Source organism: Piliocolobus tephrosceles, chromosome 16, assembly GCF_002776525.5.
Source record: "Piliocolobus tephrosceles isolate RC106 chromosome 16, ASM277652v3, whole genome shotgun sequence".
NCBI lineage: Eukaryota > Metazoa > Chordata > Mammalia > Primates > Cercopithecidae > Piliocolobus > Piliocolobus tephrosceles.
This window is the reverse complement of record NC_045449.1, coordinates 24,264,422-24,290,954: the sequence shown is the minus strand read 5'-3', so window position 1 is coordinate 24,290,954 and position 26,533 is coordinate 24,264,422. Positions and strand designations below refer to the sequence as shown.

Sequence of the window (26,533 nt, the reverse complement as noted above, 5' to 3'; positions counted from 1 at the left end):
CTCAGTTAAGATTGAGATTTTTTTGTTTCGTTTTGTTTTTTTGAGACGGAGTCTCGCTTTGTCACCCAGGGTGGAGTGCAATAGCATGATCCCAGATCACTGCAACCTCCACCTTCTGGGTTCAAGCGATTCTTCTGCCTCAGCCTCCTGAGCAGCTGGGACTACAGGCGCCCACCACCACGCCCACCGCATTTTTGTATTTTTAGTAGAAACACGGGTTTCACCATGTTGGCCAGGCTGGCCTCGAACTCCTGACCTCAGGTGATCTGCCTGCCTCAGCCTCCCAAAGTGCTGGGATTACAGACTTGAGCCACCGTGTCCGGCCAAGGTTGTTTTTGTTTTGTTTTGTTTTGTTTTTTCGAAACCCTCACTCTGTCGCCAAGGCTGGAGTGCAATGGCGTAATCTCAGCTCACTGCAACCTCCACCTCCCGGGTTCAAGCAATTCTCCTGCCTTAGCCTCCCAAGTAGCTGGAACTACAGGCATGCACCACCAAGCTCAGCTAATTTTTGTATTTTTAGTAGAGATGGGGTTTCACCATGTTGGCTAGGCTGGTGTCAAACCCCTGGCCTCAGGTGATCTGCCCGCCTCAGTTATCCAAAGTGCTGGGATTATAGGCGTGAGCCCTCGCGCCTGGCCCTCAGTTAAGGTTTTGAGTGTTCAGGTTAAAAATGTTCAGGTGGGCCAGGCACATTGGCTCACAGCTGTAATCCCAGCATTTTGGGATGCTGAAGCAAGAGGATTGCCTGAGTTGAGGACTTTGAGACTGGCCTGGGCAAGATGGTGAAATCCCATCTCTACAAAAAATAAAAATTAAAAAAAAATTAAATTTGCCAAGTGTGGCCGGGCACAGTGGCTCACACCTATAATCCCAGCGTTTGGGGAGGCTGAGGCAGGTGGATCACCTGAGGTCAGAAGTTCAAGACCAGCCTGGCCAACGTGGTGAAACCCTGTCTCTACTAAAAATACAAAAATTAGCTTGGCCTGGTGGCACATTCCTGTAATCTCAGCTGTTCTGGAGGCTGAGGCAGAAGAATCACTTGAACCTGGGAAGCGAAGGTTGCAGTGAGCCGAGATCATGCCAGCCTGGGCAACAGAGCAAGACTTGACTTCAAAAAAAGAAAATTAGTGAATTGTGGTGGTGTACACCTGTGGTTCCAGCTACCTTGGGAGGCTGAGGTGGGAGGGTCCCTTGAGCCTGGGAAGTTGAGACTGCAATGAGCCATCTTTGCACCACTGCACTCCAGCCTTGGTGACAGAGTCAGACCCTGACTCTGAGCCAAACACGGCTCGCGCCTCTGATCCCAGCACCTTGGGAGGCCGAGGCGGGTGGATCACCTGAGGTCAGGAGTTTGAAACCAGCCTGGCTAACATGGCTAAACCCCATCTCTACAAAAAATACAAAACTTAGGCCTGGCATGGTGGCTCACGCCTGTAATCCCAGCACTTTGGGAGGCCAAGACGGGCAGATCACAAGGAGATCAAGACCATCCTGGATAACATGGTGAAACCCTGTCTCTACTAAAAATACAAAAAAAAATAGCCAGGTATGGTGGTGGGTGCCTGTAGTCCCAGCTACTCAGGAGACTGAGGCAGGAGAATGGTGTGAACCCGGGAGGTGGAGCTTGCAGTGCGCCGAAATCGCACCACCGCACTCCAGGCTGGGTGACAGAGTAAGATTCCATCTCAAAAAAAAAAAAAGAAAAGAGAAATACAAAGATTAGCGGGCATGGTGGCACGTGCCTATAGTCCTAGCTACTCAGGAGGCTGAGGCAGGAGAATTGCTGGAACCTGGGAGACGGAGGTTGCAGTGAGCTGAGATCGTGCCACTGTCCTCCAGCCTGGGTGACAGAATGAGACCCCATCTCAAAAAAAAAAAGTTTAGCTGTTCCCTTGAATCTTATTCAGAGTTACTTCAACTAATCAAAGATTCAATTTCTGATTTCTTTCTGCTCTCTAGTGATGGTATGAGGAGGAGAATGATACAGAATATACTAAGATAAACTTTTTGCTGTGATAATGAGTTATTATGTCACATATTAAAAGTGCCGGTGTCTACTACTTGAATGTATACACTAAAAAGACTGGAAATTTAACCCAGAGGACTTCTATAAACAAAGAGTCATCAAATAAACAAAGAATGAGTATAAGCTCTGGTTTTGAAATATCAACTAATAGTAGTATATGCATTGTATTATTTTATATTGGATTTCTCTAAAATCAGGAACACCTGTGGTGATGATGTTTAAAAAGAACCGTAGAAAATGTGTCCTAGGGAGAGAGATCTCCAGGTGTAGGATATCCACAGTTTAAGAAGATAACCTGATGTTTCTCTTCTACCGGCAGACCTTATTTATCATTTTGGGGAAAAAAAATAAAAGCTTGAGGACACTAATCCTGATCAATAGTATACAAAGAGGCAGATTGCTTGTTGTCATAAATGTGACACTTTGACTACTTGTGACCTCCAGGAGTGAAAAAAAAAAATTGTAACTACTAAGAAAGGAACAAAGACGATAATAACCTAAAGTGTTTAGGTCAGAGGTGAAAGCCAAAAATATTGGATCCCATTGAGCCAGTAGTTGAGCATAGCTTTAGTGAGATAATCTCGGTTATTTTAGTGGCTGCCCTACTACTTGTCTGGGCCTTCACGTAGTTGCAATTGTGGCAGCTCAGAATTGTAATCCATTTTGTTTGGACAATATTTTCCTCCTACCAGAACTCTCTAGCCATGGAAAATTTTTTAGAGTAAGGGAGGAAATAACCTCTTTTGGAAATTAGCTTGGATTGCACTTTCTAAAACCTTTCTCCCCAGTGTCCAGTACTGGAGGTCGGGTAGGGGAGGACGCTTCCCCAAAAAACTTGAATGTGCGGAAGAAGTATGCCCCCTAAGCTTTTTATTTCTTTTTAGTGTGGATATTTATCCCTTACAGTAAAAAGAAGACAAATTATTGGTTTAAATCCAGTTTGACTAGGATGTTGGGCAAATTACTCTATGGCATGTAATAGTTAATGGGGTCAATGGCTTTTAAAGCTCCTGGCACTGGTTGGCATTTTTCTTTGGTCAAACTTCTACACTCAGCTGCCACCCAGGTTTCTACTTGACATCGTTCAGTTAGCTTTCCTCATACTAAAAAGAAAAGCGGATTTAACACAAGCCGAATGGATTTGTGATCCAGACCGGAACAGATGAGGCAGTGCGAGTATAAACTTGGCTTACAAGAGCCAGGCTGTCACATAAAGTGAAGCTGTCTTGGCCAAGCCCACAGTAACTGCAAGTTGATGGCAGAATTGAGAGCAGATCAAGGGCTTACCATGTCTAGTTGTATTTCCTTATGCATGTTTCTTGAACTAGTTAGAATTTTTTAACTGGGCTACATTTGAAATATCCAAATAGTATTTTGCAAAGAAGGCTATTACAGGTGAATGTCTGCCAGTACTTTAAATGGAAACAATGAAAAGTCTATAAAATCCAATAGAAAATTGAAATTTAGCTCCTAGCAGTGAAGTATATGGTGGGAAAATGTAGGGAAGGTTATCTTAATGCTATGTCAATATATTGCCTTATATTAGACTCTGTGAAGAACAGTTGCCCAGTAGGAAGTGATATGCAGTTTGCTCAGAGCAGTACTTTTTGCAGCTAAGAAACCTGAGCTTCCAACTCACATAAGAAGGCTTACTTGAGTAGGCCTCCTGACTTTTTTTGTCTGAGCTTCAGAAAAGCCAGCTGAATCTTTGGGCCAGTAGTGTTCGGAGTGGGGACTTTGGGGTTCTCCTCCAGAAGTTCTCCACCCTAAAAATCCTTTCCTCTGGTTATTTCTACTGGTAGGACAGAAGGAAACTTAGTTTTAAAGAAGCTCCAGCCTGGTGCAGTGGTCTGCTTCTGTAATCCCAGCACTTTGGGAGGCCCAGGCGGGTAGATTGCTTGAGCTTAGGAGTTCGGGAGCAGCCTGGGCACCATGGTGAAACCTCATCTCTACAAAAAATACAAAAAATTAGCCAGGCGTTGTGGTGCGCACCTGTAGTCCCGGCTACCCTGGAGGCTGAGGTGGGAGGATTGCTTGAGCCCAGGAGGTCACAGCTGTAGGGAGCCGTGATGGCGTCACTGTACTCCAGTCTGGGTGGCAGAGTAAGACCCTGTCTCAAGAAAAAATAAAATAAAAAGTATCCTCAACTGCTTAATGCAGTTGCAACTTATAACTTGGGTAGCTTTTCATTGTTTATACCTAACACTTTGTCTCTTCATACCTGTCCTTTTATTTTTTGTTTAACAGCTTTATTGAGATATAATCTACATACCATGTAATTCACCCCGTTTACTCATTTAAAGTGTACATTCATTGGTTTTTAGAAGAGTCACAGAGTTGTACAGCCATCACCACAATCTAATTTTAGAACATTTTTATCGCCCTGAAAATAAACCCGATACCCATTAGCAGTCACTCCCTATTTCTCTCACCCTCTCTCCCAGCCCTAAGCAACCACGAGTGTACTTTCTGTCTCTGTAGATTTGCCTATTCTGGGTGTTCTGTAAATGGATTCATATAAATGGATTTTTGAGACAGGCTCCTTTTACTTAGCATGTTTTCAAAGGTCATCTATGGTATAGTATGTATCAGTACATCATTCCTTTTTATGACCAAATAATACTACATTTTGTGGATAATACCACATTTTATTTTTCCATTCATCATTTGATAGACATCTGAGTTGTTTCCACTTTTTTGCTATTATGAATAATGCTGTATATACATGCGTGTACAACTTTTTGGGTGGACATATGTTTTCTTTTCTCTTGGGTTTATGCATATGAGACTTAAGATTGTGTCCCTGGCCTTGAAAGGTAGTAGAATGGATCTGGCCAAACATAATGACTCTCCATTTTAATTTTGAAAATTGAAAGATTCTGCAATATGGAATTAATTGGTCAGAAGCCAGCAGTGAAAACCATCCTTTTTGATTTGGGGTGGGGGGGTGGGTGTTTGGTTTTTGTTTATTTATTTATATTTAAATGTAAGGTCTTACTCTGTCACCCAGGCTGGAGTGCAGTGGCATAATCATAGCTCACCTCAAGCAGTCCCCCGCCTCAGCCTCCCAAAGTGGTGGGATTAAGGAAACTATTCTGTGTAAGAAGAAAGGAAAGAGTTTCAGACTTGCTGTCATTTATATAAACACACCAACCCATTTGCCAACCTACTTTTTTTCTTCCTGCCTCTATCCACTTCTTGTACATAACAGTATTTCATCTCATAATTAACAGCTATTAGTTAACTGAAGGAAAATTATGTATGTAGATTTCAAGACCAATGTGAGAACAAGTTATAGTGGCATTCATGGTTATGTGACTGTGTCAGTCACCTTAAACTTTAATAAGGGCAATAACTGAGTGGGCAAGAATGAGGTTTTTTTGTTCATAGATTTTCATAATTTATGATAGTACATTATTTATCTCCTGCTATCTAAAGCCTTGGATTTCCTAGGAATATGAGGAAATCTATAATAGTTAAAACAAAGAAATTTCAACTTAGTTTGACAAAATGTGTAAGAACAAGTGAGGATTCAAATAATGGTTGGCCATTTTAAAGAACCTAATAATATGTTCAGGAGAATATATATCCCTTATGTGGCATACTTAATATATACTCTCATTGGCCGGGCACAGTGGTTCACACCTGTAATCCCAGCACTTTGGGAGGCCAAGGCAGGCAGATCACGAGGTCAGGAGATCAAGAACATCCTGGCTAACATGGTGAAACCCCGTCTCTAAAATACTAAAATACAAAAAATTAGCCGGGCATGGTGGCAGGCACCTGTAGTCCCAGCTACTCAGGAGGCTGAGGCAGGAGAATGGCATGAACCCAGGAGGCGGAGCTTGCGGTGAGCCGAGATCGCGCCACTGCACTCCAGCCTGGGCGACAGAGCGAGATTCCGTCTCAAAAAAAACAAAAAATACATATATATGTATACACACACACACATATATGTATATACATATATGTACATATATACACATAAAATATATACACGTGTGTTTGTGTGTGTGTGTGTGTGTGTGTGTATATAATCTCATTATAGTATCAGTCACTACACTCCAGCCTGGGTGACAGAGAGAGACTCTGTCTCAAAAAAAAATTAAGATAAATAATAATTTCAGTCACTAATATGAAAGTCATTTTAAACTATTGACCTTATTCTAGGGAGAATCCAAAAGTCTTCTTAGGTCAAATGCAACCAAAGCATATGATTATAGAAATAGGAATGACAAAATGGTTAGCTTTTTAAAAGTTATGGATAATTCCTCTAACACTACACTACTACACCCATTTTCAAAGTGCCCTCATTGCTACTTTCAGTGAGCCTGAAAATACAGCCAGTGAGTGCTGCCTCTGCCTAACAGATCTCAACAACAAGTCTCTCATCAACATCCACCATAATACAAAACTGAGACTGGTCTCAAGTGTACCTTTCATAGGACAGACAAAAGTTTTAATATAGTATAGACTAAAAGCAAATGTATTAAGATGCAGTCTAGCAGTCTCTCTTTCCATTGTAAAAGAAGTCAATAATCAATTTAATTTCTATGTCTAATCAGAGTCCTTTAATGAATCAGAACTTTCTTTTACAAAAGTCACTGAGGTAGAAGGAATCCTCTCTGTCAACATTAGAATGGAGAATAATTATCCTTTGGTTTGTAAATTTCACCAGGCGATCTCCAACAGCATCTCCAAGCAATGTTCATATTACTCCGCCCAGAAGACAACATCAGGCTGGTAAGTTAGTGGTGTCATCATAATTTTCTTCCTCAAAAGACTATCTAAGATAGCCAGCCAACATTGAACAGTCATTTTTACATCCCAACACAGTGCTGGGAACTATGTGAAGTAAGAGAGAAGATAATGTGGAATGTTGTGAAATAATTTAATGGTTTAAGACTGTTGGTAAGCACCAGTTTGTAAGTTATTAACTGTAATAACAATTGAAGTTCAGAAAATCGAGAAAAACCTTGGGGATTTGACCTAGATGAGGAAGGTTTATGTAGTCAGCGGAGCTTGAGCTGAGTCTTGAAAGATGTTGAGATTTGGATTGGTAGAAAGAAATTATGCTAGATAAGGACTTAACAAGCAAAAACACACATAGAGAAGGACAAGGAGGGAGTGAAATGGCCAAAGATCGATGCTGGCTTCAGACTCAGGAGACTTGGACTTAGGTGCTAAGTCATATGATACTGAACAAGTTACTTCACCCTGTCTATGCCCATTTCCTCATCTCCTGACTACCTCTTCTGTTGAGAGGGTCAACTGGACATGAAAACATACTGAATAGTGCAAAATGCTGTCTAAGTATGGGGATTATTATTAGGAAGATAGAGACTAGAAAACAAGGCAGGCAAATATGGATTTAGTGCTATAAACTGGAGGTCTCAAACTGGCAGTGTATAGGCCAGAGATGTGTTTTGTTTGGATCACAGTGTTTTTTTAAAAAAATGTAAGCCAGAATTTTAAAGTTAGGTGAGGTCTAGCATGGGTTCTTAATTTACCATAATCCTCTTTTTGAGACAGAGTCTCGCTCTGTCGCCCAGGCTGGAGTGCCGTGGCACAATCTCAGCTCACTGCAACCTCCGCCTCCCAGGTTCGATCAATTCTCCTGCCTCAGCCTCCCAAGCAGCTGGGACTATGGGCACATGCCACCACGCTCAGCTAATTTTTGTATTTTTAGTAGAGATGGGGTTTCACCTAATTGGGCAGGCTGGTCTCAAACTCCTGACCTTGTGATCCACCCGGCTCGGCCTCACAAAGTGCTGGGATTACAGGCATGAGCCACGGTGCCCAGCCCCTGTTGTCTTCTTAAGTCAAGTGTCACCATTTGTCATCATTCCTGCACTGTTGTAGTAGTACCTCCAATAAAACTAGGAAAACAAAACCGAGATGAGCATATTTCTTTGTGGAAATTGGAAAGTATTTCTACCCATTCAATATTCACGTGGCTTACTTTCCTTATTTTACATTTCCCATCTGAGCCTCTTAGGAGTGTCCAATCATTTGACTTCCCTGGATCACATTGGAAAAAGAAGAATTGTCTTGGGCCACACATAAAATACACTAACACTAACGATAGCTGATGAGCTTAAAAAAAAAAAAATCAGGAATATCTCATAATGTTTTCAGAAAGTTTATGAATTTGTGCTGGGCCACATTCAAAGCCATCTTGGGCCACATGTGACCCATAGGCCATGGGTTGCACAAGCTTGCTGCTTGCTCTAGATTACTAGCTAAAGGTTGTACCTCTCCCTTTTCAATAAGCAGTTGTGAAACATCACAGGTTTTTCAGCCAAAGAATGCCATGGGACAGCTATAGTAGTTAGGGAAGATTCCTCAGAAGCTAATACAGAATAGAGAGGAGGAAAAGATCATTTTAAATCAGGGAGGCCTGCTAAGGTAGTTATTGCAGTAATCTAGGCATGTGGTAGTAAGTCCTTTGATTTGTATTTCTTGATATATTTCTTTCTTAAATAATTATTTAAGGCTGGGCGCAGGGGCTCACGCCTATAATCCCAGCACTTTGGGAGACTGAGGTGGGCAGATCATTTGAAGTCAAGAGTTCAAGACCAGCCCAGCCAACATGGTAAAACCCTGTCTCTACTAAAAATACAAAAATTAGCCAGGCATGGTGGCACACACCTGTAGCTCCCCAGGAGGCTGAGGCAGGAGAATCACTTGAACCTGGGAGGTGGTGGTTGCAGTGAGCCAAGATTGCACCATTATACTGGAGTATGGATGACAGAACGAGATTCCGTCTCAAAAAATAATCATAATGTTATTATTGTTATTTAAAAGGGAACAGGGCGATGCAATTCTTACAGTATTAATAATCTGGAGTGGCTGGGGTGTGGTGGCTCATGTCTGTAATCCCAGCACTTTGGGAGGCCGAGGCAGGAGTTCAAGATCAGCCTAGGCAACATGGCAAAATCCTGTCTCTACAAAAAGTAAAAAATTAGCTGGGCATAGTGGCATGCCAGCTACTCGGGAGGCTGAGGTGGGAGTATCGCTTGAGCCTGGCAGGTCAAGGCTGCAGTGAGCCATGATCACGCCACTGCCCTCAACCTGGGCAACAGTGCAAGACCCTGTCTCTAATAATAATAATCATCATCATCTGAAGCAATGATGCTCAAACTTTAAAATATATCAAAATCACCTGGAGAGGTTTGTTAAATCACTAATTGCTGGACTGCACATGCAGAGTTTGATTAGTAAAGGGGAAGCAGAGATAATTTGTACTTTTAAGCCAGTTTTGAAACACTGCTGATGCTGCTGATCCAGGAATCCAACCACGCTTGGAGTACACCTCTTTGAAAACAATCATTTGCACATACGAACATACTGGATGCCCAATAAATATTTGCTGATAGCTTTCGACATTTGTGTGTTTTGGTAAAGCTAAAGCTTTAAAGAGATCTAATATCACTTTATCATTTTCTCATTGATAACCTTCTGGAATTTGGTGTGAACCTCTAAATATTAAAATAATTTTAACTACATAAAGACTTGGAAGAACATGAAGGAAGCAGTTATGAAGGCAGAGCTGGCAATTCTTTTCTTACTAAAATATGCATCTTCAGCTGCTTTACATTTATAAAATAAATTCAGAAAATGTAACTTACGCCTCTGAATTCAAAGTTCACATGACAAGTCATTTTACAGTTGTTTTGAATTGTTACAAACACATAGTCATTATGTTTCAGATTATTGAGTGAGTCATCTTCAAGAAAATGAGTCAATGCATTGTATGACTTTGGACAAATTAGCACTTCTCTAACTGAAAGGAGCATTTGTAGACTCAAAGCAAAGGCTTTTGTTTTGAGTTAAATTTGGAATGCTGAAACTCTTAAGATTTGTGCAGAAGGTTAAAAGTTTGATAGTCAGCTGAAAGTCTTGCCTTTTTTTTTTTTTTTTTTTGAGACGGAGTCTATCTCTGTCGCCCAGGCTGGAGTGCGGTGGCTCAATCGCGGCTCTTTGCAACCTCTGCCTCCTGGGTTCAAGTGATTCTCCTGTCTCAGCCCCCTGAGTAGCTGGGATTACAGACACGTGCCACCATACCCAGCTAATTTTTTGTATTTTTAGTAGAGACGGGTTTTCACCATGTTGGCCAGGCTGGTCTTAAACTCCTGACCTCAGGTGATCTCCCCATCTCGGCCTCCCAAAGTGCTGGGATTACAGGCATAAGCCACCGCGCCCACTAAAAGTCTTGCCTTTATTTTTTAAATAACCCAACCAAACCACACATTTTGCTTTAGCATTGAAAACAGGACGAAGCCAATCTTTTCCTCCAGGGAAGCTCTGTGTTCCAAATACAGGCATCAAGCGTTAACTTTAGTACTTACGAAAACTGTAGCTAGTAAAATAAAGGAAGTGGTTTTATAGTACTCTTGCACATTACCAAAGATCAACCATTTAATTAAAACAATAATCTGAGAAATTAAGAATTCTCAGGACATTTGAAGTAACTTCAATTGATGTTCTTAACTAAAGCTGAAGTGCTGATAAGGTACAAAGAAGTCTTTTTTGAGTACTTTGCAGGAGAATTTAAGAAAATGAGGAGTTTTATTATTTTGGTTTTCATCATATGTTGCTTCTAAAATGGAAGTTGGTTTATGTTTTCTAGCTATAAATCTATTATGTGGGGTTTTTTTCTCCCAGTCAAACATGCAAAAAGGTGTAAATAAAGTAAAAATCACTCTGTATTCTACATTCTGAGAAAATCATTGTTAGCAATTTGTATAAGCATCCTTCCACTCTTTTTAAAAATATGTATATATAAGAGAGAGAGAGTGTAAAGAGTGAGAGGAAGAGCGTTGTTTTGTTTCTACAGAAATGTGACAAAAATAGAAATACCTTTTTGTAACCTACTTTCTTCATAATTTATCATTCCATGTCAATAAATAAATCGTGGTTTTTAATGGCTACACGGAATATAATTCATATTTAAGAATTTCATAGAGACAGACTGATTTAAAAAAAATATTCAGAGACTTCCTCAAGTTCTAATCTTTTTCTTTTGAAGACAGTGTTCTTTAGTCTACTAGTGTCACAAGTGAAGCCTGTTTTAATTTTGGCTATTGGTTTTGCTTCATTCTTTTGACTAGCGTTTAATATTTACATACTTTTGGAACCTTTCTCTCTGATGGATTGGGTGAACTGCCTGTCTTAGACATTGGGTCTTTATAATGTAGTTTACTGGGGGGTAATTAATTTCTTTTCACAAAGAGTCTTACATCATGCACGCAGGGGCATGCATGTAAGACTCTTGGTATAGAGAAATTATTTTGTTTTTTTGTTTGTTTATTTTTTTTGAGACAGAGTTTCGCTCTTTTGCCCAGGCTGGAGTGCAGTGGCGCAATCTCAGCTCACCACAACCTCTGCCTCCCAGGTTCAAGCGATACTCCTGGCTCAGCCTCCTGAGTAGCTGGGATTACAGGCATGCGCCACCACGCCCAGCTAATTTTTTGTATTTTTAGTAGGGATGGGGTTTCTCCATGTTGGTCAGGCTGGTCTCAAACTCCCAACCTCAGGTGATCTGCCTGCCTCGGCTTCCCAAAGTGCTGGGATTATAAGTATGAGCCCCTGTGCCCAGCGGTGAAAAGAAATTAAAGGCAAAGGTACGGTTTAAGCTTGAGGAGGAGTATTTCCTGATGTTAGATGATGCTGAAGAGAGAAGCTCTTTTTTTTTTTTTTGAGATGGAGTCTCACTTTGTCACCCAGGCTGGAGTGCAGTGGTGCGTTCTCAGCTCACCGCAGCCTCTGCCTCCCGGGTTCCACCGATTCTCGTGACTCAGTCTCCTAAGTACCTGGGATTACAGGCACATACCACAACGCCCCACTAATTTTTATATTTTTAGTAGAGACCGGGTTTCGTCATGATGGCCAGGCTAGTTTCGAACTCCTGACTTCAAGTGATCCACCCGCCTCAGCCTCCCAAAATGCTGGGATTACAGGTGCGAGCCACCACTCTAAGCCAAGAGAAGCTCTTTTATCAGGTGGTGTTTGTAAACTGCTTGTAATTAGGTTAAGCATTTAAATTAGATGCCGAGGGAATAGCATTATTCTTTGATAGATGAGCTTTGAAAACAGGTTGAGTTTTTCAGGAATAAAGCAGAGGCAGGGGATGACTTCTCAGACCTACTTCAGTCCTAAGACTGCTGGATCCAATTCACCTGAAACTTGTAATAGGATTCCAGATTTAGGCAGTAAATGTAGTTTCTTGGAAATATAAGCTCAGTTACTATTGCTGCCAAGTTTTAAAATCCAGAATATTGTTTTGTTCAGACAATTAAAATGTACTTCAGTAGTGTCCTTTTCAAGGAGAACTTTAGTTGATTAATGAAATGCATCTCAATTGTCTTATTCCAGTCATTGATTTCAATATAAGTTCTGGAGACTGAAGAAACATTGGAACTGCTGTCATTTTCAAAATTAGGGTATTATGAACAAAATTGCCATTTTAAATTTATTTGATTTTGTTAATAAATTAAATTGGCCGGGCGCGGTGGCTCAAGCCTGTAATCCCAGCACTTTGGGAGGCCGAGACGGGCGGATCACGAGGTCAGGAGATCAAGACCATCCTGGCTAATACGGTGAAACCCCGTCTCTACTAAAAAATACAAAAAAACTAGCCGGGCGAGGTGGCGGGCGCCTGTAGTCCCAGCTACTCGGGAGGCTGAGGCAGGAGAATGGCGTAAACCCGGGAGGCGGAGCTTGCAGTGAGCTGAGATCCGGCCACTGCACTCCAGCCTGGGCGACAGAGCGAGACTCCGTCTCAAAAAAATAAATAAATAAATAAAATAAAATAAATTAAATTACTGCATTTTGCTTAATCTTATCTCCAGTGGAGGAATATGAAATAAACCTCAAACCAGGATGGGCGTTAGACTTTTCCTTATGGCTGTGGCACATAGATTTTTAATTCCTTAACCTAGAATCTTGAAGCTTAAAAGGAACTTTTTTTTTTTTTGAGAGTCTCACTCACCCTGTTGCCTAGGCTGGAGTGGAGTGGCGTGATCTCAACGTACTGCAACCTCCTCCTCCCGGGATCCAGTGATTCTCCTGCCTCAGCCACCTGAGCAGCTGGGATTACAGACACATGCCACCACACCCAGCTAAATTTTTTTGTATTTTTAGTAGAGAGAGGATTTTGCCATGTTGGCCAGGCTGATCTCGAACCCCTGACCTCAAGTGATCCGCCTGCCTCAGCCTCCCAAAGTTTTGAGATTACAGGCGTGAACCACTGCGCCCAGCCTAAAAGGAACTTTAAATAAAGTCTTGGGTTTATCCCCTCACGTTTCAGAAATTTTTCTTCAAAGATTTTTATCTCATCCTTCTGATTAGGAGATAGGTGTTGAATTAATACTGTAGGTACTATCTAGAGGCCTGTGATCAAATTCCAGGAACTCTGAAGTGCTGTTCTTCCATTTAAGAAGCTTAAAATTGACCAGTCTGAACAACATGGTGAAACCTCATCTCTACCAAAGATACAAAAAATTAGCCAAGCATGGTGGCGGGCACTTGTGGTCCCAGCTCTTTGGGAGGCTGAGGTGGGAGGATTGCTTGACCCCGGGAGGCAGAGGTTGCAGAACACCCCACTGCATTCCAGCCTGGGTAACAGAGTGAAACACAAAAACAAAAAAGAAGCTGAAAATTGAATGGATCTGAAATATGCATGGTATTCAAGCCTAAGTCGATATGAAATGGCTGAGGCCCTTCTCATTAGGTTTGGGAACTTCTGTTACAGTTTGAGTAAGCAAGGGCGAGCCAAACATTTGAAATGCTTTTGATATTATAAAATAAACTTTTTAAAAAGAGACAACTGGCCGGGCAAAGTGGCTTGCGCCTGTAATCCCAGCACTTTGGGAGGCTGAGGCGGGTGGATCACAAGGTCAAGAGATCGAGAGCATCCTGGCCAACATGGTGAAACCCCGTCTCTACTAAAAATACAAAAAGTAGCCAGGTGCAGTGGCAGGCGCCTGTAATCCCATTTACTCGGGAGGCTGAGGCAGGAGAATTGCTTGAACCCAGGGGGCAGAGGTTTCAGTGAGCTGAGATCGCACCACTGCACTCCAGCCTGGGCGACAGAGTGAAACTCCATCTCAAAAAAAAAAAAAAAAAAAGACAACTAATGTTTGCAGTGAATATCACTTACAAAGAAACTCTTATAGCCCACTTCTAACTTGGCCTGGTAACTTGGCATTATAGGTAATACTTATGAAAGTTATATTTTTCCTTTTATCAGCTTTGACTTAGCCAATCAGTTGCCACTGGTTCGTGTAGGAGCTGTAGATAAATTGTCAGAAACAAAGTTCAGTTGTTCCCAGGCCATTTGTATTTGAGCCTTGCCAGAAATTCTTGGAGCCTTGACAGAGAATAAAAGAGCCTCTAACACATTCAGGAAACTTGGGCCAAGGGAGGCCCAAGTACAAATATGTAATAATATACGAGATCTTGTTTATAAGAAATTCTAGTTTACCTGCACCAGGATTTATGGTGAATTAACATGTTGTAGAGTGTTTCTCCAATCAGAGAAGGAGTCAGTACTGCCTCCCAGTCAGCCACATGTACATTTACTATTTATTCATTGTTGTGTGTGTATAATGTCCCACTCTTGATCCCAGCCTTCTAGATCTTAGTCCATTTAGATGTTAGTTCCTCTTAGCTTCTGATAAGTGAATTTGGTTTTAAATGCTCAATTACTTCATGGAACATGAAGTCAGAAGTACAGTTCTCTATCTTATGCATTTGGCATCAGAATGGTAAGCATTACATTCTTGTTATATCCATTCTTATTAGAAACAACATTTAATGTAGTCACTTCTGCCATTTATGTTTCCCTAAATTTTCCTAGGAGTATCAGAATAGAGACAAAAAGATAGCCACGGGAGTCTCACCTCTGCCTTGCTAAATGGGTCATTTGAGCTGTGTAACTATGCCTCTTTTTCCCTTGGCCTGGCCATTTTGGAAGAGTGACAGAGTTAAGAGGAGGGAGACTCTAAGAACAGCAGCACTGAAAAAAAAATTCCAAATAGAAATTTCTGACAAATATAATGAGCCAGTTGATGGATTAGAATTCTGTTTCTCTAAGGAATAGGGGTTATTTTACACAGAAGAATTTGCCTCCAGAGCACATTTTTCTGGCTTCAAAGATCTGTCATTTTGCCAGGTGGGTGGTTCACGCCTGTAATCCCAGCACTTTGGGAGGCCGAAGTGGGTGAACCACCTGAGGCAGGAGTTCGAGACCAGCCTGGCCATCTGGCCAACATGGTGAAACCCTGTCTCTATAAAAATACAAAAATTAGGCGCAGTGGCGTGCACCTGTAATCCCAGTTACTCAGAAGGCTGAGGCAGGAGAATCGCTTAAACCCAGGAAGCAGAGGTTGCAATGAGCCGAGATCGCACCATTGCCCTCCAACCTAGGTGACAGAGGGAGACCCTATCTCAAAAAAAAAAAAAAAAAAAAAAAAAAAACGGGTGCAGTGGCTCACGCCTGTAATCCTAGCACTTTGGGAGGCCGAGGCAGGCGGATTGCCTGAGCCTGGGCAACGTGGTGAAACCCCATCTGTACTAAAATACAAAAAGAAAAAAAGAAAAAAAGGCCGGGCATGGCAGCATGTGCCTGTAGTCCCAGCTCCCCAGGAGGCTGAGGCAGGAGAATTGCTTGAACCTGGGAGGCGGAGGTTGCAGTGAGCCAAGATCACACCACTGCACTCCAGCATGGGGGACAGAGCAAGACTCCGTCTCTTAAAAAAAAAAGCTGTCTTTAAAATTATTATTAACAAATGAAAGAAGAGTAGCCTAGACTATACACTCGATGAGGGCATAGATCCTGTCTCTCTCTTCCACCTTTGAATCCTCAGCACTTGGCATTGTTATTGTATATGTATAATAAATATTTACATAAATATTCATAATATATACATAAATATATGTGTAATATTTGATTGCGTTGCCTGTAGTTGTTTTATTTTTAAGGCTAAAGATACCTTTTGGCTTTGGGAGGCCAAGACGGGCGGATCACGAGGTCAGGAGATCAAGACCATCCTGGCTAACACGGTGAAACCCCATCTCTACTAAAAGAAATACAAAAACTAGCCGGGCGAGGTGGCGGGCGCCTGTAGTCCCAGCTACTCGGGAGGCTGAGGCAGGAGAATGGCGTAAACCTGGGAGGCGGAGCTTGCAGTGAGCTGAGATCCAGCCACTGCACTCCAGCCTGGGTGACAGAACAAGACTCCGTCTCAAAAAAAAAAAAAAGGATACCTTTTGGAACTTACTAAGAAAATTTCCAAACATATTAAAATAGAAAGTACATCCTCAGCCAGGCGTAGTGACTCACACCTGTAAAAAAAAAAAAAAAAAAAGAAAGAAAGAAAGAAAGAAAGAGAAAGAAAGAAAGAAAGAAAGAAACATCCTCATAAACTCATTACTCAGCTTTTTTTTTTTTTTTTTTTTGGACCAGAGTCTCACTCTGTCACCCAGGCTGGAGGGCAGTGGCATGATCTCAGCTCACTGCAACCTCTGCCTCTTGGGTTCCAGCGATCCTCCTGCCTCAGCCTCCTGAGTAGCTGGGATTACAGGCATGCGCCACCATACGCATCTAATTTTTTTTTGTATTTGTAGTAGAGACAGGGTTTCACCATGTTGGCTAGGCTGGTCTTGAACTCCTGACCTCAGGTGATCTGCCTACTTGGCCTCCCAAAGTGCTCGGATTATAGGCGTGAGCCACCGCACCTGGCTATTACTCAGCTTTAATAACCATCAGCCTTTTGCCTGACTTCTTTCATCTATCCCCACTCCGTGTTAAATTTTTTTGTTGGAACATTTTAAAGTAAAACTCAGAAACCATGCCATTTCACTCCAGGTACTTAAGAAAAAGTCACAGTAACCACAATGCCATTATTACATTAACAGTAAATCCTTAATTTCATCTAAGACCCTGTCCATATTCAAATTTTCTGAGGGTCTTTTTAAAATTTAATTAAGCAACAAATTAAAACTTTTGACAAAAAATGAGAAGTTTCTGAAAATGCAGTCTCCTTTAATTATCATTGAAACTTAAGAAAATCTTATAGTGCATTAACATGCAGCAATTCAGTATAGCAAAGTCAATACTCCCCTTAGATGTTGCTAATAGTTTGCTCCATATTATAATTGTTTGTGGAAATTGCATCTCTGAGACCAATGCTCACATTCATATACCTCACATTTCCCTCTTCAGTCTTTATAACGCACTGTGGTAATTAGTATAAATTACGCTAATAACAAACATCTTATTGAGCATTTACTGTGTGACAAGCATGGTGCTTTACATGTATTATTTTATAAGATTCTTTAAACATCCAGACAGATAGGTATTATTATATCTCCCTCCAATTAATTTAGTAACTTACCAAAGGTTTTATAGCTAGTATACAAGCTGAGATTTTAATTTATGTCTCCTAACTACTGACTCTGCTGCCTTCCTGAGTATGCTAAAGACGCTGATGAAAAAGGGTTGAAATGATCTGAAATTAACGTTCTAAATTTCATAATTTCTCTGTTGTGTGCTAACTTCCAGGCTGTAAGACTGGAAAGTACTTACCAGAATCGAACACGCTATATGGTAGTGGTTTCAACTAATGGTAGACAAGACACTGAAGAAAGCATCGTCCTAGGAATGGATTTCTCCTCTAATGACAGGTATGGTGGTACCATTTCAAAATGTGAAAACCGCGTTTTAAGTAACCTATTCCAGTTGCTTTTTTTTTGGTGGGGGGCGGGGGGACAGAGTGTCATCATCACTCTGTTGCCCAGACTGGAGCGCAGTGGCACAATCTCGGTTCACTGCAACCTCTGCCTCCTGGGTTCAAGCAATTCTCCTGCCTCAGCCTCCCAAGTAGCTGGGATTACAGGTGTGCACCACTATGTCCGATTAATTTTTGTATTTTTAGTAGAGACAGAGTTTTGCCATGTTGACCAGTTTCAAACTCCTGACCTCAAGTGATCCACCCGCCTCAGCCTCCCAAAGTGCTGAGATGACAGGCATGAGCCACTGTGCCTGACTCCAGTTGCCTTTTATCACAAAAATATCTTGTGCAGTTCTGCTGTTAAAGTACAAGATATAAAACTAAAGAACATAAGTATCTTAGCCACAGTCTTGAGAAACAAGAATGTTTAGTGAATGTCTTTGGTCCTGAGTTTCTAATTTACCATTATTCCATACCTTCATCTCATCTTTAGATAGTCACAATATAAAGCAAGTGGTTTCAAAGTTACATTTAAAAAGCTGCCTTTTTATTTCTTTTTTTTGAGACAATGTCTCGCTCTGTTGCCCAGGATGAAGCCGTGATACAGTCACAGCTCACTACAGCCTCAAATTCCTCTACCTCAGCCTCCTAAGTAGCTGGAAGTACAGGCATGCACCACCATACCCAGCTATTTGGCCTTTTTTTTTTTTTTTTTTTTCCCCCTTATTTTTCTGGAGACGAGATTTCCTTATGTTGGCCAGGCTGGTCTTGAATTCCTGGGCTTAAGTGATCCTCCCACTTGGGCTTCCCAAAGTTCTAGAATTATAGGCATGAGCCTTGCACCTGGCCTACTCTATTGTAGTCAGTAATGATTCACTTTGGTGATTATAGGGACCCAGCCTTTGTGGTAGTATACCAGTGGTCCCAGATCCAAAGAGATCCCACTTAAACTACAATCTGTTTTGTTTATCCATGTCCTTAAACCTTGCTTTTACCAAATGTTATGCCTCCTTTTTCCTTTTATTGAGTTAAAAAGGATGGTGAGGGGGGCGGGCATGGGGTGGTACAGGATGGCTCCTTAAACTCAAAGCAGAACTTTTTATGTACCTTTGGCTTTAGCTGTACTTTACATTCTATGATGAAAGATAACACCCAACACCTACCCTTTTTGTGTGTCATTAAGGTTTGTTGCTTTCCGTTTTTATTTTTCCCACTTTTTCTGGAGAAACCTTCGGAAGACTGTGGAATGTGGCTGCTAAGCAGATCTTTACACTCTGGATAATAAGCCTCAGGAAATCCTGCCAGATGTCTCAAAGCATTGACTTCCTGGTTCAGGACTAGAATGGAACTTTGGAGTAGCTAGGGGTGTGACCCAGGCCTAGGGAAATTTAGTCACAAAGAGAGGAGGAGCCTGGGAATGATTCTAATTGTCCTGATGTTGAGGGGAAAAAAATCACTTTATCACTAGAAAGTTTCCCAAACCAATGTTTACCTTATTCCTATATAGAAGTCAACCTGAAAATGACTTGGGGGTTCACAGGGATTCCCAAAGTTATTAGCTTGTATACCACTTAACAGCATTTAATTGTAGGCTCTAAATTTACATGGGCTTGTAAACCACATTTAGGAAGCTTTCTCCTGCATGGTTTTAACTTCTGATTAAGCAACAGAGCTTTCAGTAAGCATTTTCCTGTAACAGCACCTACCTTGTTTACATTCATTAGGATTTTAGGACCTCTAATTTAGGTTTTTAATCTCTCTAGATCTCTGTTGTCCAGTATAGTAGCCACCAACCATATGTGCCCCTTCCTTCCTTCTTGCCTGCCTGCCTGCCTTCCTGCCTGCCTGCCTGCCTGCCTTCCTGCCTGCCTTCTTTCGTCTTCCTTCCTTTCTTTTTTCCTTTTTGTGGAGAACACAGTCTCTCTGTGTTGTCCAGGCTGGTCTCAACTCCTGAGCTCCTGCCTCTGCCTTCCTGAGTGCTGGGATTATAGGCATGAGCGACTGCATACAGCATGCATTGGTCTTTTTAAATAGATTAAAATTAAATGAAATTTCAGTTCCTCAGTTCCAACTAGTCACATTTCAAATATTCAGTAACCGTATGTGCTAGTGGCTATCATATTAGTACATGTATAGAACATTTTCCATTCTTGCAGAAAGTTCAGTTGGACAGCACTGTTCTAGCTAGTATTTCCTTTGTTCAGTTCTCCCTGACCCCCTCCCTTGAAAACCCTATAAAACAGGAACAGGAACCTCACGAAGCTTCAATTGAATCTTCCCCTAGAGACAGAAGACAATAACCGCAGATTCTCCTGACCCAGAATATGAGCAAGCACATGTCTAATCTTATCTCTTTCACTTTGTCCTAAACTTTGCCAGAAAGAATGCATATTAATATAGGTACCCAGTAGTTTATACTCGGTGAATTACATCTATCTTTTGCCAATGGCCCTGTCTGATTCATATCTGACCAGTGTCACTAGCCAAAGGAAATTTTAGTTTATAGAAGACAAAATAAGACATGAAATGCCAGAAACTAGTTTTCATTCTGTTTGCTAAACTTACTGTTATGAAATTCCCATACATCCTCGCTTTAATGAGTTCCTTGGACTGTAAGAAGTCTCAGGTGCTCAGGTAATCTAAAATCATTTCTGTCTCAGTTGTTGTTGAAGGAATTTGAATTTGTATCATTTCATATCTGAGAATGTAAAATGTTAATGCTTCAAAATAGTATTAAGCCTAAGTGGAACCCAGATAATGACAAGTACAAATAGTTCTTAATAATACGTTGCAGCCAATTCATTTAGCCCATTTACAAGTTCTTTGAGTATTATATTTAAATAAATTTTTTAGTATGTAGCATAATCTTGGTTTCTAAAATGTAACATATATTTTAAGTTACAAAATAATAGATCTTCGTGGTTTTTTGTTGTTGTTGTTGTTTTCCATTTCTTTTTGTCCTCCTAACACCTTGAAATGTCTGGTACATAGCAGGCACTAAATAAATCGTTATTGAATGAGTTGAATATTTACTAAAGTAAGTAGTTATACTTTAATGGAGAAAAATCTTGAGAGACTGAGGTAACCTGGATAAAAATACCAAGTGTGCCTTATTCAGGCCTTTCCTTCCTGTTGTGTGAAAAAGCTACTTCTTTTTTTTTTTTTTTTTTTTGAGACCGAGTTTCGCTCTGAGGCCAAGCTGGAGTGCAGTGGTGCAATCTCAGCTCACTGCAACCTCCGCCTCCCAGGTTCAAGCGATTCTCCTGCCTCAGCCTCCCGAGCAGCTGGGACTACAGGCACGCACCATCATGCCCAGCTAATTTTTGTATTTTTAGTAGAGACGGGGTTTCACCATGTTGACCAGGATGGTCTCAGTCTCTTGATCTTGTGATCCGCCTGCCTCTGCTTCCCAAAGTGCTGGGATTACAGACGTGAGCCACCACACCCAGCTGAAAAAGCTGCTGCTTAATGTAAAAAAGCATTCTGGCCTGAATACAAGCCAAAAATGTAATGTTGATTCCTGTATATCAATGTCACTTGTCCAAAGGTTAACCAGAATCTGGTCACGAGCTTATAGATCACACTCTTTTGCAGCGTCTATATCTTTTTATATAGTTAATTTCTGGATTTGTCACTGGGCTACCAACCCATCATATTTATACTCCAAATTATACTTGTTGCTAAGAACCTGGCTAAGCACTCACTAAATACAAAGCAAAAAGCTACCGTAAAACTATCCCCACTTCATCTTGTGAAGCCGTTTTCAAAACAAATTTTTTGTGCGCTCATCTCATCTACTCAACAAAACTTATGGTAGAGCTGTCTTGCTCCTGGACTCTGGCATGGTAGCTGTTTTTCTGTTGTTCAGGTCCAGGTTGCAATGTGGATAAGCTCTTTCAGTCTTGATTTGAATCTCCTGAGCTCTGGAATCACTGTTTTTGAAACGGAGTCTTGCTCTGTCTCCAGAGCTGGAGTGCAATGGCGCAGTCTCAGCTCACTGCAACTTCTGCCTCCCAGGTTCAAGTGATTCTCCTGCCTCAGCCTCCTGAGTAGCTGGGATAACAGGCGCCTGCCACTGCACCCAGCTAATTTGTGTATTTTTAGTGCAGAGACGGGGTTTCACCATGTTGGCCAGGCTGGTCTTGAACTCCTGACCTTAGGTGATCTGCCCACCTCGGCCTCTGAAAGTGCTGGGATTACAGCCTGGCCAACATGGTGAAACCCCGTCTCTACTAAAAGTACAAAAAATTAGCCGGGTGTGGTGGCGCTCACCTGTAATCCCAGCTACTGGGGAGGTTGAGGTAGGGGAATTACTTGAACCCGGGAGTCAGTGGTTTCAGTGAGCCGAGACTACACCACTGCACTCCAGCCTGGGCAACAAAGTAAGACTGCATCTCAAAAAAAAAAAAAAAAATCATTGGAGTTCAGTTGGGCACTGTACCTTGTGCTAAGACCTGCCAAATGCAAGTCAGCAGCAATCATCTGCATTTTTTAGATAGTGGTCATTTGCAAGATGACAATGTAGGAAGCTGAGTCAGCAAGTTTTCTTCATTAAATATTTAAGGAACTGACTATCTCTTTAAAACAGCTCCTGAGGACATACATAAGATTAGTAGTGATATGATAGAAATTTCTTCACTGTAACACGTATGCCAGAATTTAGAATTTAAGAGTTTATCCTTGGTGTTGAAAGAGTTAGTAAACAAAAGACTGCTTCCCAGAGTAACAGGGAGTAACTTGTGGACTATTTCTTGTCTTGCAGTAGCACTTGTACCATGGGCTTAGTTTTGCCTCTCTGGAGCGACACGCTAATTCATTTGGATGGTGATGGGTAAGAGATTTCCTTTTTTATTCTGTTACAGAAAGCCAAGGGGTGGGGCTCCATCTTACTGCAGATTCATTCAGCTAAAAGGGAGGCCCAGTGTGCCAACCGGACTTTCATGTCAGCAGCTCAATGAGTCCTTTTAAACTCCTGTTTTGTAAAGTGGAGTAAAAATACAACTTGCCAGGGTCTTTCACTTCTGTTCTTCTAGGCCGACTGTGGTAGGAATCAAGACAAAGAAGAACTAGTTTGTTGGCTCTTTAATCTGAGCATGTGCGACTGTTGCAATGCTCTCCCAAAGGATGATATGTTCTGTTTCAAATAACCTCTTGCCGCCTCTGCCAGCTGTCAGCCTACAGTATAACCCCTTTGCTGTGCCAGTTCCTTCCAGTGACCCCACCCCCACCCTACCTCCTAATGTTTTTAGAATGTGTCCCCAAGAGACCAAGATGTTTACTCCAGTTTATAAAACCATGGTCAGGTTTGCTAAGAACCCACAAGGCCTCCAAATAGAAATATACAGAACATTTTGTCCATAGCTACAGCTGGGAAACTGTATTTAATTCCCTAACTCCAATATGGGAATCCATTCATTTTGCTTGGTAGATGAAGTCAAGACAATTTGTCAAAGCTTTATGGTCAAGTCTTATACGCTAGTTAAAACTTCTACATGAAATGCCTAATGATTCCCTCTACGGAGCCAGTTGTGGTTAGCCTGGGATACATCCGTGAAAACTCACAACTGAAATAACCTACCCTAATTTGTGGATTTTTGTCTTGTTCTCATTTGTCCTTAGTGGGTTCAGTGTATCGACGGATAACAGAGTTCACATATTCAAACCTGTATCTGTGCAGGCAATGTGGTAAGAAGACTTTTACTATCTCTACAAAAGTGTTTTAATGTTATTGGAGCAATATTTTGTAAGAAATGTCTGAAATGGTACAATTTGCTTTGAAAATGCTAAATGATCTGTTTGTGTAACCATCGTAGTTAAAGATGACCTAGAAATGCAATATTCAAATTTTTAACAATTGGAAGGCCTTGAGTATTGGTGAACAAGTGAAATTCAGAGGAATTCAGAGGTGGTATTCTTTTTTTTTTTTTTTTTTTTTTTTTTTTTTTTTGAGACGGAGTCTCGCTCTGTCACCCAGACCGGAGTGCATTGGCCGGATCTCAGCTCACTGCAAGCTCCGCCTCCCGGGTTTACGCCATTCTCCTGCCTCAGCCTCCTGAGTAGCTGGGACTACAGGCGCCCGCCACTGCGCCCGGCTAGTTTTTTTGTATTTTTTAGTAGAGACGGGGTTTCACCATGTTAGCCAGGATGGTCTCGATCTCCCGACCTCGTGATCCGCCCATCTCGGCCTCCCAAAGTGCTGGGATTACAGGCTTGAGCCACCGCGCCCGGCCTCCAGAGGTGGTATTCTTAGGCTCTGGCAGAGACTTAACGGTTTAGATAAGCCAGTTGATACTGAGCTTTTTTAGGGACACATTGACTAAGTTAATTACTTAGTGGACTAAGAGCCAAATCTAAAACATACACTGCTATGCATTAGCTATTTCTTTTTTTTTTTTTTTTTTTGAGACGAAGCCTCACTCTGTTGCCCAGGCTGGAGTGCAGTAGCGCAATCTCGGCTCACTGCCACCTCTGCCTCCCAGGTTCAAGCGATTCTCCTGCCTCAGCCTCCCGAGTAGCTAGGATTTACAGGCATGTGCCACTACGCCTGGCTAATTTTTTTGTATTTTTTAGTAGAGACAGGGTTTCACCATATTGGCCAGGCTGGTCTCATACTCCTGACCTCATGATCCGCCCGCTTCGGCCCCCCAAAGTGCTGGGATTACAGGTGTGAGCCACTGCGCCTGGCCTGCATTAGCTATTTCGTAAGGTAACCAGGGATAGCATTCACAGAGTTACTTTATGGATAGATAAATTTCCATTTAAACTGCTGGTGGCTATTTGCATAATGCAAAAAAAGCCTAGAGAAAATATTATACTTGCTAATAACCATCAGCTGGCATATGGACGTTTCAGGGCTATTTACTACATGCCAGATGTTTTACATGGATTTTATTTAATCATCATACCAAGCCCCCAAAATAATATTATTAGCCCCTTACTATGGGTGAGAAAACATGCTTTGGAGGGATTACATAACTGCCCTGAGAGTATTTCTTACATTTAGACAGGACAGATATTTCTCTCTCTCTCTCTCTCTCTCTCTGTCTCTCTTTTAAGAAACAGAGTCTCAGGGGAACATCACACACTGGGGCCTATCATGGGGAGGGGGGAGGGGGGAGGGATTGCATTGGGGAGTTATACCTGATATAAATGATGAATTGATGGGTGCTGACGAGTTGATGGGTGCAGCACACCAACATGGCACATGTATACATATGTAACAAACCTGCACGTTATGCACATGTACCCTAGAACTTAAAGTATAATTAAAAAAAAAAAAAAATTACAGCAGGAAAAATTGGTAGCTTCACCATGTAGTATGATGATGCTTAATTTGAACAACATAATTTCTTTTTTTTTTTTTTTTTTTATTTTTTTTGGGACGGAGTCTTGCTCTGTAGCCCAGGCTGGAGTGCAGTGGCTGGATCTCAGCTCACTGCGAGCTCCGCCTCCCGGGTTTACGCCATTCTCCTGCCTCAGCCTCCCGAGTAGCTGGGACTGCAGGCGCCCGCCACCTCGCCCGGCTAGTTTTTTGTATTTTTTAGTAGAGACGGGGTTTCACCATGTTAGCCAGGATGGTCTTGATCTCCTGACCTCGTGATCCGCCCGTCTCGGCCTCCCAAAGTGCTGGGATTACAGGCTTGAGCCACCGCGCCCGGCCGAACAACATAATTTCTTACATATGTTTAAAAATTTCAAATTAGCATGAAGGAAATATGCATTTCACAACTTTAGTCATTTTTTTCCATTGGTTTACTTACATGCCGTAAACCATATCATTTGCATTCTGCAGACAATAGGAATAAGACTGACCATTGATATTTCCTGTTAAATCAAAGTAAATGCAGTAAACGTGGTTTCAGGTACGGCAAAATTCAGAGGCTAATATGGTGTCAGGGGGTTCAGTGTGCGTCTTCACCTACCTTTCTTCTGTTGGTGTGTCGGTGTCATTCTTAAGCTGGCTTTCTCCATGTGGAGGCAAAGATGGTTCCTAGGAGTGCATAGTTGGTATGACTCTTACAGCAGTGCTCATTGGGGATTAAAAAAAAAATAAAAGAATATTTCTTTTATTTTTTTTTTGGACAGAGTATCGCTCTGTCGCCCAGGCTGGAGTGCGGAGGCGCCATCTCGGCTCACTGCAAGCTCAGCCTCCCGGGTTCACGCCAATCTCCTGCTTCAGCCTCCCGAATAGCTGGGACTACAGGCGGCCGCCACCATGCCCAGCTAATTTTTTGTATTTTCAGTAGAGACGGAGTTTCACCATGTTAAACTGGATGGTCTCAATCTTCTGACCTTGTGATCCGCCCACCTCGGCCTCCCAAAGTGCTCCCAAAGTGCCTCCCAAAGTGCTGGGATTACAGGTGTGAGCCACCGCACCTGGCCAAATCTGATTTTTAAAAATGCATTTTCTGTTTCTTATTGTATTCCAAAGACACTATTCATCTTTCACAGACAACTCAATCTCTTATTGACATCAAATAATCTTGGATGATCATTATATAAACTACATTTCATTTATGTCAGGAATGCAATTTTCCTATGTTAATATCTCTGAATTTGGGAGCTGTTATAATCAGTGATGTGTTATACTTTAATTGGCAGCATTTTTTTATTTCTTAGAGCTACATACAAAATTGATGACATCTTAGACTTCATGAAAAGTTGTATTTTTCACACTATATACTTCAGCTTTTAATTATGTACTAATTTATACATACTAATCATATAAATATGTCCTTAAAAGCTGTGTCTTTGTGTTATACTCACTTTG

At 41.7% G+C, this 26,533-nt stretch overlaps 1 protein-coding gene across 5 annotated transcripts in view; it reads left to right on the top strand.

Annotated features, from left to right (window-relative positions):
• The window catches only part of SSH2 (slingshot protein phosphatase 2), a 314,054-nt gene that overhangs the window by 234,566 nt on the left and 52,955 nt on the right, over positions 1–26,533 (top strand). For all 5 annotated transcript variants that reach the window (XM_023183934.1, XM_023183933.2, XM_023183931.2 and 2 more), the window contains 4 exons: positions 6,705–6,769; positions 17,595–17,716; positions 22,526–22,594; positions 23,383–23,448. In XM_023183934.1, the coding sequence (XP_023039702.1) occupies positions 6,731–6,769; positions 17,595–17,716; positions 22,526–22,594; positions 23,383–23,448 (296 nt within the window). In that variant the 5' untranslated portion in view covers positions 6,705–6,730. The remainder of the gene's footprint in view (positions 1–6,704; positions 6,770–17,594; positions 17,717–22,525; positions 22,595–23,382; positions 23,449–26,533) is intronic.